This window comes from Spodoptera frugiperda, chromosome 18 (genome assembly GCF_023101765.2).
Source record: "Spodoptera frugiperda isolate SF20-4 chromosome 18, AGI-APGP_CSIRO_Sfru_2.0, whole genome shotgun sequence".
Classification (NCBI taxonomy): domain Eukaryota; kingdom Metazoa; phylum Arthropoda; class Insecta; order Lepidoptera; family Noctuidae; genus Spodoptera; species Spodoptera frugiperda.
Genome location: NC_064229.1, coordinates 689,564 through 703,735, shown reverse-complemented (window position 1 = coordinate 703,735; position 14,172 = coordinate 689,564). Strand labels below are relative to the sequence as shown.

Genomic DNA, 14,172 nt, shown 5'->3' with positions numbered 1-14,172 from the left:
AAAATAGTTTTTGACATATCATCTCGGAGACATAAATCTTAATAATTTAAAAGAAATTAATATGTAATATCATGTTTTATGTATGGGCATTGCGTAATCCCAATGTTTTAATGTAATTACGTAATAATGATAATATTATTGTCCATAATTTTTGCGTGTAACCAAATTTGGTTTTATACTGGAAATTACAATTGAAAAATGGAAAATAAAGTATTTTATAAATAATAAATACATAAAATAATATTTAAATTATGTTTGGAAAAGATTTTGCCAAAACATTAATCTAAAATAGAGCAAAAAGAGTTTCGCGACCCTGCCAGGATTCGAACCTGGAATCTTCTGATCCGTAGTCAGACGCGTTATCCATTGCGCCACAGGGCCAGTTGTAAGAGGTCGCGAAATATGTAATTACATCATATAGAATAAGAAATTCAATTTTTTTAAATAATTATTTTTTTCTTTAATTAGTAGTATTCGTAATGGAGTAATAGTATTTTAAGATTTCCTTAATTTAACTAAAATAACTTTCATACTTTTCTGTAGAAAATATTTTTATATAGAATATTTTTAGATATAAAGTATAGCTAAATTTAAAATAATACTTTAGTTTAAAATTCCCCATAAGCCATAAAAAACTCATGTCACCCTTCTGGACTACAGATCAATACTTACGATAATATGTTTTTGTGAAGATAACATTAACCTAATTTGAATTAATATTTATCATTATTTAAGTTTGTAAATTCCTACTAAAACTATTCTTTATTTTTTCAGTCGTACGCCAAGAATGAAGGCTGGGAGGCATTCAAGTCTTGTGTCAAACAAGAAATGAAGAGTGCAGTGTAATGCCTTCTTCTAACACACATGACAGAGGGCTTAGTGCGAATTAGTTTTATATTTAACGAGATAGAAACATTACTGCATTTAACCCTCTCATTGGTTGGTTCATTGGAGGTGACCAATCAGACCGCAGTGACGATTTGGTCTCGTTAAATGTAAAACAAACTCGTACTAGACCCTTAGAACGAGACAGCGCTACACTCACGTAAAGTGCGAGAGAGACAACGATATGTCATCTAGATGCGTTTTGTTGCCATATTTAAAAACGATTTTTCGATCTCATCGTTATTTCTCATTAGTTTTTTTATTATTGCAATTGTTTTTGTTTATAGTTTTTTTTTATAAAGGAAGTTGGTTTTGTATCCACTGATAAATAAAAAGTTTTAGATGAATAGCCATTTTTGATAATGTTAAAAATCGTTTGCTGAGTAAGAAAAATCAATATTCAACTTTATTCTAAATATAATATGGTTGAAAATTGAAAAGTTATATAAATAAATTTATTACTTAGTGACCATGCGAATAATTATATTTTAAATTACAAAAAGATTTTCTTCAAGAACCATTGATTATCAAAAAGTAAAAAAACTGTAAACAAAAATCTTTTGCTACGAAATTATTATAAAAATTCTAAATCTTACACTTCTTAAATTATATCTATGACGTTGCCTTTACCTTGGCCTAATGTAATTCTTGCCTTTCACGGCTAAAAAATTCTTTCAAAATAGGTATTACTTATAAATGCTAGCATATCATGTCACCCTAAAATGTCTAAATTATTTTTAATGGTCACATAACCAACTTTTAACAAGCACCTGACTTTTAAAGTCTTAGGGTCAAATCATTTATTCCATTTAAACCATATACTTAGATACTTTTGAATAATCAACAAAGAAAAAAATAAACAATAGTCTGTCAGTCTGTCCATCAGTGAAGCTAGGTGCTCGTTCCAAAGTGTAGTTTAGAATGGAGAAAAACGAGCAAGAAACTTCATTCATTGCTCTTACCTTTAAAAAATATAATTATGATTACTTACCCTCCACATAACTCTTGGGGTAACTTGATATGCTAGCGTTAAATACATTATTAAATTATTATGTAAATAGAATATGAAACACCTAACATTTACTAACAATACCTCCAAAGTGTTACAACGGGTAGTTAGTTCTGTAGCTATTGATCCTCCACTTACGATCCTAAACATACCTCCAATTCTTTCCTCAAGGGTTTATAAACCTCCTGAAAAGAAACCAAAGAAAAAATTATTTACCACGGCAAGCAAAGATACAAGAAACAAAGCAAGCAAAAAAGCTAATGTGAAAAAGGATCGTTGGAAGCAATAGAGCAAGAAGTTGAATGTTGATTTTATTGTAACTTTCGTGAGACATACTAGTTAATTATTATGTTATCGGCTTATGTCCGAATACTCAAACGCTACTCAATTTTAAGACGCACTCAAGACTAGTTCTGTCACTATCAATTCTTTCTAAAATGACAGAGATAGCACGATGAAAATTGAGTAGCATAGCAGTATTCGGACGTTACTCACGTAACTGTTTGACGAGGAACTCGCTACTGATGTATCAGCGCGACAGTCGCCGCGTCGTGTGTCGCGGAATGCTGCTCATGAATATGAGCCTCTAGCATGGCTTGAAACTAGTCGAGTTCCTCGTCATACAGTTACGTCAGTAATAGTCAAATACTCAAACATCACTCAATTTTAAGACGCTCAAAAATATAGTTCTGTCCCTACAAATTCTTTGCAAATGACAGAGATAGCACGAGATTTAACAACTTAGATTTGAGTATTCGGCCTATAACATAATAATTAATAAGTTGAATGTTCCTATCTCCTTCCCTTTCTCCTTTAAACAAGTCAGAGTGCTACCTCGGGTAAGGATCGTGGAAGTCAATATCTCATGCTCATTTACTTACTAATCTTTTAGACATAGGGATGATGACTTACTTTATGTAAAATATTGCTATTCTGTCGACTGTGGTTATAACTCTGTGCTGAAATAGTCACGGATGGTGATAACAAAAAATATTTATTTAAATATAGACTTCAGACTTTAGCACATGGTCAAAAGCAACAGGTCTTTTTTCTTAGCCTAAAATTAGTAATATTATTCATAATTAAGTATATATCATCATCATCAGCCTGTTTTCGTCCACTCCTGGACATAAGCTTGTCCAATGTCACGCCACTGAGCTTGGTCTTCAGCTTTACGCATCTAACCACTACCTACCTACCTTGCGGATATTCTATATATGTATAACAAACATAATTTAATAATAACAAACAATTTATGTTCAAATATATATTTTTTTAATCGTTTTCGTAGGTCATCATCCCTATTATTAAGTTTGATTATTGTTCGCACATTTAATAATTTTATACTAAAGTAAGTGTTATGTGGTTGTCAACAGTGAGATTATTTATTTATTAACTTAAACATTATTTATTTTATGTTGCAATAATAGTGCTAATTATCTATGTTCTAATGTTTTCGTTATTTTCTTCTCATTGGAAAATGACTCGAATTTAATTCTAATTTTTGATTCTGTGAAACGAGATTTTTCTAGTTATAGTAAGTTAATAAGCAAATAATAATAATTTTGGCTATCTTGCTTAGCAAATTGTCTATATGAATGGTTCTATTTGTTATTTATTCATTTTAATATCATAAGCTTCCGTGATAAAACATCTCTGCAATTTTGTGGTTTTGTAAAAATTTGCTTTCTTTGTTAAACGTTAAACTTGCTTTGAAATCTTTATCTAAATTTTGTTATAACTATCTTACTCATGGGCGCCGGCAGCAGGATACAAGGGGGTTCGTTTACCCCTCCGCTCCCAGACAAAGAGATCATTTACTTTTCGGATATGATGAAAGTCACTTTCGCCTAGAGTTTTCTTGTCCCAAACCACTTGAAAATCTTTCAATATAAAAATAGCAAAAGCTAAAAACTAACAAAATTATTGAACCCCCCTGGACGCACGCCCCCGGGAAAGAAATATTTTCTGTTTGAGGAATAGGGTAAAAATGATCTAGAGCTAGATTGGGCCCACTTATAAAAAAATCTGACATCAAAGGTCACGTTTTAGAACTTTTCTTGATTTATGTCATACAACATAAAACTTGTTGAGATGACAGAACTTGGCCTGGGGGCCGTAGATTTAAATTAATTTTTAAAATGACAAGATAGACTTTTTAAATCCTAGCGGCGACCATGATCATACTTTTATACTATTTAAACACTTATATATTGTCTAACGACTGTACCTTATCACTGATATTTTCAGTTTTGTTAGTGAGAGCTGTGTAAGTTCAAAACTTGTTACAAACAGTATAAAAGTTACTTAATTGTTAAACTTACTAGTCATGTCGAGTCGTACAAACATAGTTTGTTACAAGTTACCATTATTATCGGGCCAATATAAACGTGCTTACTGTCATAAGTCAATTTTATCAATTCCCTTAGTATAAGTTTGATTTACGCTTAAAGTAATCGAAACGAAAGTTATTGGCCGAATGGTTGGTTGACCAACCAATCATAGCGCCGAACGCTTTCTCGTTAAACGTAAAGGAAACTCGTACTAAGGGTACTTATCTCTTATCTCGCTCACACTTATGCCAGTTGAGCAGGATAGTCTCATTCTTTTGATGTGATAGTTCGCACGTTTGTAATGGCCCTGCTATAGTTAGTTTAATATAATGCACTATTGAATAACTAATATATTATTATCATGTTAATAGCTTGTATGCTCTTTGATTTAATAAATAAAGTGTTTTGAACATTATTTTGTAGTATTTTTTTATCTTACTAACATTTTTAAATGCGAGAGTTTTTGTTTGTTTGTATGTTTATTACCCAATGACTGTAAAACGGTTGAAGGCGTCGTAATGTAATTTGAAACAGATCAGATATCGTCTGGAATAACATATAGGCTACTTTTTATCCCACTGGAACACAGGCGTAGTCATTAGCAGAAACTTGTACACACTATAAGGTGACTTGAAATTCGACGTATTTACGACGTATTCTCAGGAGATGATAATACAACTAATTTCCTACAAAATTAGCCCTGAGGTCCCCGGTCCGAAAGTGGTTAGTTTATTAGACATTAGACATTTTTTTAGTTTTGGTAAAAAACATCCCGAAGTAACTACAAAAACATCAATAAATAACAACAACAACAGGTTGTTTTAGTTTTCATCAGTAAACATACTTACATATAAGTGTTTATTGATACTTTTATTACGTTGGTATCTGAAAGATTTTTTCTTGTGGAATAACCACAAGGTTTAGGTTAGGTTTGGTTTAGGTTAGGTTTGGTTTAGGTTAGGTTTGGGTTAGGTTAGGTTTGGGTTAGGTTAGGTTAGGTTTGGGTTAGGTTAGGTTTGGGTTAGGTTAGGTTTGGGTTAGGTTAGGTTTGGGTTAGGTTAGGTTTGGGTTAGGTTAGGTTTGGGTTAGGTTAGGTTTGGTTTAGGTTAGGTTTGGGGTAGGTTAGGTTTGGGTTAGGTTCGGTTAGGTTAGGTTTGGCTTAGGTTAGGTTAGGTTTGGGTTAGGTTAGGTTAGGTTAGGTTAGGTTAGGTTTGGTTAAGGTTAGATTAAGTTTGGGTTAGGTCTGATCTAAACCTAACCTAACCCAACCCAACCCAAACCTAACCTAACCTAAACCAAACCTAACCGAAACCTAACCTAACCTTAACCTAACCTGACCCAACCCAAACCTAACCTAACCTAACCTAACCCAAACCTAACCTAACCCAAACCTAACCTAACCGAAACCTAACCTACCCCAAACCTAACCTAACCCAAACCTAACCTAACCTAACCTAACCAAAAACATTTTAACATTTTGACAACCTTAGAGTCCTGACACCAGACCTGGATTGTTTTCATGTTTTATTTGGTTATTATTAGTGATTATTAATTTTAAGTGATATTTGATTTGTTTAGTAAAAGTAAGTGCGTGAAATTTTATTGTCTCGACGCAATACTGAATATTTTCGACAGACTTAGACCTGCATACTTCCTGACACCAGATCTGGATCTGGGAATTGAACTTTTTATTTATTTATTTATTGACGTTTACCCCCTTTACAGGGAGTTATCCTTATTATCTATTCTTAGTATAAGTAGACAGTCCCCTCTTTACAGGGAAAAAATATTGACACCTGTATCCCCCTTTTACAGGGATACAGTTCAATTTATTATAAACCGGGTGCTCCTATTTCTTTGAAATTAGAATCCCTATTTCTCCAACATGTTTCACAGTCCTGCAACGTTGGCGACTTCCAAACACGCCACCCGAAAGCTGGTCTACGAGACCACCACTACACCTGCGAAAATACAGCGCAGTGTGGTTCCGACAGGCATGCTACAGAGCTCGGAAGCTCGAGACTACGAGTCTCCTGAGCTCGCACCCTCGCCGAAGTCCCCTACGCCTACTCGAATCTTCGAGAACCGCACGGTGGAGGCGCGACACTGGCTAAAACAAGCCAAACGTCAACTGGGCCTTGCAAGAAACCTAAAAACGGAGATCAGGACCCAGGTGGCATCGGCCATCGAGCGCCTCTACCAGATAGTGAAGGAGTCAGAACACCAAAGTCTCTCTGAGGGCGGAGGGATTGTGAACTTAGAAACTGCTGCTCCCAAAATGATCGGCACGGAAGACGACCTCCTCACTAAAATGGCGGAGCACGGTGAGCTGCTAAAAGCAGCCACCGTACAAATGGGAGAACTGAGGGAAATATTAATTGACCAACGGAGCACAGCTACGGCGCCTGTCGTCGAGGGACTCGGTAGGCAGGAGCTTCTCGCAGAGATGCAGGAGCTCAAATCCACAACCCAGGAGATCGGAAGACGGGTCTCCGACTTGAGAGCAGAAGTGCCTTCGTATGCAGAGGTCCTGTCGAAGCCCAAAAGAAGGATCGCGAATATAAAACACTCGGTGATCGTGTCCTCCGGTGACACATCGCATACCAGTGGTGACGTAGTGGGCCGAATCCGCCAGGCGCTGGACGCGAAAAAGAGCGGCTTTAAATTAGACCGGGTCCGAAAAGTCAAGGACCAGCGGGTAGTCCTGAGTTGCAGCAGCAAGGAAGAGCTGGAGAGGACTGCAGCGCAACTCAGAGCCGACGGACAGTTGCGAGTGGAAAGCGCACGACACCGAAATCCGCTCGTAATTGTCCGTGACCTTCTGGCCTATAATACAGACGAGGATATAAAGGCTGCTCTAAAGACCCAAAATGCGCGACTGCTGGAGGGTTTATCGCCCGAGGAATCGGCCGTGGTCATCAAATACCGAAGGAGGGCGCGAAACCCACTCGAGAACCACGTCATCCTTCAGGTCTCACCAAAGATGTGGGAACGGCTGACGGCGGCCGGCAGGCTTTATATTGACCTGCAGCACGTTAGAGTGACGGACCAGTCTCCGCTAGTCCAATGTAGCAGATGTCTGTCCTACGGCCATGGACGCAAAAACTGCATGGAATCGGTAGATTTGTGCAACCACTGTGGCGGACCACACATGAAAGCGGACTGCCCTGCCCATGCAGAGGGCAAAACAGTCACATGCCGTAACTGCCACTTGGCAAAACACACAAAGACGGACCATAGCGTCTTCAGTGGAGAATGCCCAGTCCGCCTAAAGTGGGATGCATTGGCACGGGCCTCGGTGGCGTATTGCTAAGGTGATCTCTGCTGCTCCCAATGGATATAAAGTGCTGCAGGCAAACCTGCAGCGAAGCAAGCTGGCCACAGGTGAGCTCCTCATAGAGGCTAGCAAACGCGGGTGTGCCGTGGCTCTGCTTCAGGAGCCCTATGTCGGTCGAGAGAGGAGAATGCGAGGATACCAAGGCGTAAGGATCTTCCAGAGCGCTGATGCAGGAGAAGGGACTGTAAAAGCGGCAATAGCCGTCTTCGACGCAGATATAAATGTCACGCAGTACCCGCAACTCACCACACAGAACATCGTCGTGGTGGGAATCCAAACCCACGCCTGGAAGATAACGCTGGTCTCTCTCTATTTTGAACCCGAAACTCCCCTAGGGCCATACCTGGAGCGCCTCCGTGGCATAGAAAACGAGCTGGGTCCCGGAGGGCTCATCGTGGCGGGCGATGTAAACGCCTGGAACATCTGGTGGGGAAGCAGTAGGACAGACGACAGAGGAGAGGAGGTGCTTGGAGCTTTCGATCAGCTGGGACTACAAATCCTCAATCGAGGGGAAACTCCGACTTTTGACGTGGTGAGGGGGCACCGGCGCTACACTAGTTGCGTCGATGTCACTGCTTGCGCGGCGGATATGTTAGCGGTGGTAGACGACTGGCGGGTTCTCGAAGATCTGACGGGGTCGGATCACAACGGCATTGAGTTCAAACTCAGAATAGAGAAGCAGAAAGGGCAAAACATTAAAAGAACAACTAGAATCTTCAATACCAAAAAAGCCAATTGGAGGCAGTTTCATGAGAAACTGTCCCAATTCCTAACAAATAGGTTAAAATTAGAAGAAATTGAAATAATAAATTGCACCAGTAAATTAGAACAAGTTATAAGCACATACACACAAGCAATAGTAGAATCAGCAAACAATAGCATACCAAAAAAGCGCACAAAGCAAAAACTCACAATGCCGTGGTGGTCCGAGGAGCTAGCCAAACTGAAGAAAGACGTCGCCACCAAAAAGAGGAGGATCCGTTGTGCAGCACCCGTCCGTAGAACCGCAGTCGTCGAGGAGTACCTGAAACAGAAGAAAACATATGAGCAGGAAGTGGCAAAAGCTCAGGTCGAGAGCTGGAAGCACTTCTGTGAGAAGCAAACCACCGAAGGCCTGTGGGAGGGAATATACAGGGTCATAGGTAGGACAACCAGAAGGGAGGAGGACCTGCCCCTGGAAAAGGAGGGGAGGATTTTGGACGCCGTGGGATCAGCCGAGCTGTTGGCTGAGACTTTCTACCCGCGGGACCGGGGGTCGGAGGACAGCGAGGAGCAGAAGCTCGGGCGTCGGATGGCGGAAGCGGTCAATGGCGGAGATCAGGAACCTAGTGACCCGCCATTTCAACCCGATGAATTAACGCGGGCGCTTAGATCTTTTAACCCCAAGAAGGCCCCTGGCCCCGACGGCCTGACAGCGGACATCTGTGCGCAGGCCGTCAGTAATAACTCCGCCTTGTTTCTGGGGCTGCTAAACAGGTGTCTTGCCTGCCACTACTTTCCTCGCGCATGGAAGGAGGCCACGGTGGTAATCCTACGAAAACCAGGGAAGGATTCATACACCGCCCCAAAGTCGTACAGGCCGATTGGGCTTTTGCCAGTGCTGGGGAAGGTGTACGAGAAGATGTTGGTGGCCCGACTCAAGTTTCACATACTGCCCAGGATGAGTACTCGCCAGTACGGTTTCATGCCACAAAGGAGCACCGAGGACTCCCTCTACGACTTGATCCAGCACATCCGATCAAAGCTGGATGAGAAGAAGCTGATCGTGATCGTGTCTCTGGACATAGAGGGAGCCTTCGATAGCGCATGGTGGCCTGCCATAAGGCTAAGACTGGCTGAAGAAAAGTGTCCGGTGAACTTGAGGAGAGTTATGGACAGTTACCTGAGCGAGAGGAGTGTGGCGGTGAGGTACTTGGGCGTGGAGCATAGACGGAAGACCGAAAAAGGCTGCGTGCAGGGTTCCATCGGCGGACCCATTCTGTGGAATCTGCTTCTGGATCCTCTGCTAAAAAGCATGGAGCAGCGGGAGTATAGGTGCCAGGCGTTTGCTGATGACGTCGTAATTATATTCGATGGAGACACAGCCACCCAAATCGAGCGGCAAGCCAACGACGCCCTCGAGCATGTTCGGGCGTGGGGTGTCAGAAATAAACTCAGATTTGCACCGCACAAAACCACGGCAATGACCGTGACGCGCAAGCTGAAGTACGACACACCACGCCTGAAGATGGGCGGCACCGACATTAAAATGTCTCAAGAAATCAAGCTGCTTGGTCTCACAATCGACAGCAAATTGACTTTTAACACCCACGTTAAAAACGTATGTGTCAAAGCTGTCGGCGTGTACAAGCAGCTGGCCAGAGCAGCTAAGGTCAGCTGGGGTCTCCATCCCGACGTCATCAGGAGCATATATACTGCAGCGGTGGAGCCTATACTCCTCTATGCAGCAGCAGCATGGGCCCCCGCGGCCGACAAGCGGGGAGTCCAGAAGCAGTTTAATACGGTTCAACGAAGCTTTGCACAAAAGCTCTGTCGGGCGTACCGAACGGTCTCCCTGAACTCTGCCCTGGTCCTGGCTGGTGTGCTACCCCTGGACATTCGTATCAGAGAGGCCTCGACCTTATACAAGGCCAAGAGGGGGGTACACCTGTCTGTACTTGGGGACCGGGAGATGGAACGCATGGCGCCGGCAATTGAGAGCCCTCACCCCAGTGAGCAATATGAGCTGGAGTTGGGACGCCTGGTAGACGAAGAACAGTACCAAAGCCACAGCGACTACGCTGTGCGCATTTTCACTGACGGTAGCAAAATCGAGGGAAAGGTCGGAGCGGCATACTCAGTATGGAACCAGGACAGAGAGACCAAAGCCCGGAAATTGACCCTACCGTCATATTGCACCGTCTACCAGGCCGAACTCCTAGCCTTAAAAGAGGCGGTGGAGGAGGTCCTCAAGGGGAAGAATACTGCTCATGCCATCTACAGCGACTCCATGGCGGCGCTGCAAACAGTTGCGAATCACGGTGCCCTCCACCCCCTGGCCGTGGCGACGAGGGACGCCTTGCGCCGCTGCGCGGACCGGGGTAAGTGCGTCTCTCTATTTTGGATAAAGGCCCATGCTGGACTGGAGGGCAATGAAAGAGCGGATGTGCTCGCAAAGGAGGCTGCACTGAGGTCGAAGAGAAAGCCGGACTATGATCGGTGCCCGATGTCATTCGCCAAAAAATGATTCGACTGGAGTCTCTCGGCGAATGGAATCACAGGTACAGGACCGGTACCACGGCGTCGACCACAAAACTGTTCTTCCCCGACGCTGTGGACGCGTATAAAACAATAAGAGGGCTCACCATGTCCAAGGAGCTGACGCAGGCGTTGACGGGTCACGGTGGGTTCTCAGAATATCTAGCGCGCTTTAAGTGCAAGGAGAGCCCATCGTGCGTCTGCGACGATGACGTCCAAGAATCCCTCCCTCACCTGCTACTAGAGTGTCCACAACATGAGCGGGCACGAAACGCGCTGGAAATAAAAATGGATCAGAAGGTGCTGCGGGATGAACTACCCAACCTGATCAGAGACAAGAAGTGTAGGACGGACTTCATCAACTTCTTAACGATGGTGGTGAGGTTCGCCAATGCAAGAAATAGTGCCAGGGACGGAAGAAACGAAGCTCTTCGCCGGGCGCAGCGCAGTGATAGGAGTTCAAACCAGCAAACTCTAGAAGACCGCTGAACACGCCGAAACGACCCATGCCATGATACTCATGGCAGGGCGTTTAGAAGAACACAGAACACATCACAAATGGCAGTACCCCGGTAAAGAGCTGATATGCGGGACGACGCTTAGTATATATATTTAAGTGATAATATATGACAGTAGCGTTGGTACGACTACATAATTATCTATTTATAAACAGTTTATATATATATATATTTATTAACCTACATATAACATTGACAGTTAAACATTCGAATGGCACTGAATTACAAACACAGGATATATAGATCTCTGATCACGTCAGAGGAGACACTCGGCACAGCAGGAGGGGTTTTAGCCGGTAAGAGTCCGGCAGTACTCATACCTCTCTACTCGTGGGGAGGTGTGAGTCTCCATGAGGATTTCCCCTCCTGCTGTATAAAATAAAAAAAAAAAAAAAAAAAACCTAACCTAACCCAAACCTAACCTAACCGAAACCTAACCTACCCCAATCCTAACCCAAACCTAACCTAACTTAACGCAAACCTAACCTAACCTAACCCAACCCAAACCTAACCTAACCCAAACCTAACCTAACCCAAACCTAACCTAACCGAAACCTAACCTAAACCTAACCTAAACCTAACCCAAACTTAACCTACTCAAAGTCACCTGTATATCAGACGCCATTATCCAACTTGAATAAATAAAAATTGTCCTGTGTAGGATAAAAGGTCTAGGATGCAGGAAGAAAACACAAAAATGAATTAAATACTCTTTATTTTAAACATCAAATAGCATCTGTACATTCTATACAAATTGAGACTTTCATTTATTACATTTAGAGTTGTTTTTGCATTGTCATTATGTAAGATATGTGACAATGCAAGAGACAACTAGTAACTAATCAATAAATAGAAATATTACGCAACAAAACAATTACTAAGGCACTAAAGGTGATACAATGTTCGTAGTTGAAATGTTACGAAAACCTCAGATTTACTAAGAATAAAACGAATGACTAAGATAATATGTTGAGCTAAAATATGCTCTATAGATATTGACTTAAAATTACAATTTGAACGCTCGTGTGTATAATTATTTCTATTTTACATAGAAAGGGTTCGTTATCGCTTCATGACACCTAATATACGAGTACACTTCTCATTCTCCTGAATTAAATTAAAATTTTGGCAAATACCAATATGACCGTTTAATCTAATCTGGGACCCTCGACCACTAAAAAAAGATTTGCTCATTGGTCTACTCGACCCCTAAATACAGGAGAATACACCATGATTAGAGGCCGAGTGGACACATAAATTATTAGGGGGCCGAGTAGCCCAGAGTGGCACTAAACGACTATGTGACTTTATCAAGTTATATATACCTACCGAAGGCTACTTGAGATAGCCATTGGGATTTTCGATTTTATTTCCAAACAATAAACTTGAAAGTCTAATTTAGGGGAATACTTTACCTGCTGAACGACGTTCAATATTTTTAATATGAAAAAATTTGTAACATACATGTATTTTATACTACTAAATCTGAGGTTTCCTTACAAATATCATGTATATCCTAAAGTTAGTTGTTACGTACACAGTATTACGTGTGAAGTTAGCTTTCGACTACATTTTGTAACCTTTAGTACGAACGAAAGATAATTTCTTGATGATTGAGATCCAAGGTTAGTAGAAAATAAATGGAAATTAGTGATACGACTTAACTTTTAGACCGTTGCGTTATACGACATACATAGTGTCCGTTTTCAACAAAAAATTGATATCAACTATTAAATAAAACAATATATTTGAAAATGTTGGCTACATTTCCTAACTTTGAAAAGTTAGCATGTTAAAACACTCTGAATGTGCCATGTGAGGTACCCATTATAGGTGTACCTAATTATTAAATGCGCGAAAAAACACACGCATAAATACTATATAACCAGATTATAATATAATTGGGCAGGGGCGACTTTTTGGTGTTACAGTGCACAATTACATTTTTATTGAAAACGGACATTTATCTTGACACCAAATTCTACATACATTAATGCACAATATCTATCTAACTAGATAGAAACAGGGTCTATGTACAGCAAGAAAGTGCGTGAAAGAGGAGTTTCATCATAAAAAGGATAATTGTGATCTTTCACAAAATTATGTTAATCCAACTTATACATGTTGATTATTTTCTTAAACATTGTTCGTATGAGAAAATTAAATCAAATGTTGTTATACCTAACAAGGGTGAACCATGCAAAAGTAACCTTTATATTTAAACAAACAGAGAACATTTTCGTATGATATACGAATCGTATCCTAGGACACTAACGCCCGAATACTGAAATGCTACTCAATTTTAAATTGCCCTTAAATAACGTGCTTTCTCTGTCATTTTATAAAGAATTGATAAGGACAGAGCTAGTTTTGAGAGCGTCTTAAAATTGAGTAGCGTTTGAGTATTTGGACATAGGACACACATATTTCCCGCAGCGATATAAAAGTTAACTAAAACTATAAGCTTCTCTTACATATTACACACATTCCATGTTTCATAATACTCAATAAAAATAACTCACTGTGAGCAAGATCTTAGAACAATAAGATATAAGTGGGTTCCCTCTATCTGGCAGAATTTTAATGCTCCGAAATTTGTTTGGCATAACACACTTGGCAGAATCTTCTTTAAACGAATGTACATATGGCATAAAAATCATTTAATATAATTATTGTTTTGCCGAATGTTTATATGTCCGAATTTCCAAAGGCATACTTTTAAGATGGTAGAATTTTATTCTCTGCGACGATTAGCGCGCGTGGGACCGCCGGAGCCCCGCAGCGCCGGAGCCGTGACAGATACCATGCTTGCTTGCATGCTGCATGCTTGCTTGCATTCTTGCTTGCTGCATG

At 40.9% G+C, this 14,172-nt stretch overlaps 1 protein-coding gene and 1 non-coding gene across 5 annotated transcripts in view; one reads left to right on the top strand and one right to left on the bottom strand.

Annotated features, from left to right (window-relative positions):
• The window catches only part of LOC118278101 (calcium uptake protein 3, mitochondrial), a 91,622-nt gene extending 86,980 nt beyond the window's left edge, over positions 1 to 4,642 (top strand). For all 4 annotated transcript variants that reach the window (XM_035597174.2, XM_035597172.2, XM_035597173.2 and 1 more), the window contains one exon: positions 775 to 4,642. In XM_035597174.2, coding sequence (XP_035453067.1) covers positions 775 to 846 — 72 coding nt within the window. In that variant the 3' untranslated portion in view covers positions 847 to 4,642. The remainder of the gene's footprint in view (positions 1 to 774) is intronic.
• Positions 309 to 381, bottom strand: Trnar-acg (transfer RNA arginine (anticodon ACG)). The gene has a single exon. It is a non-coding gene; the product is annotated as a tRNA-Arg (tRNA).
• Positions 4,643 to 14,172: the final 9,530 nt, after the last annotated feature.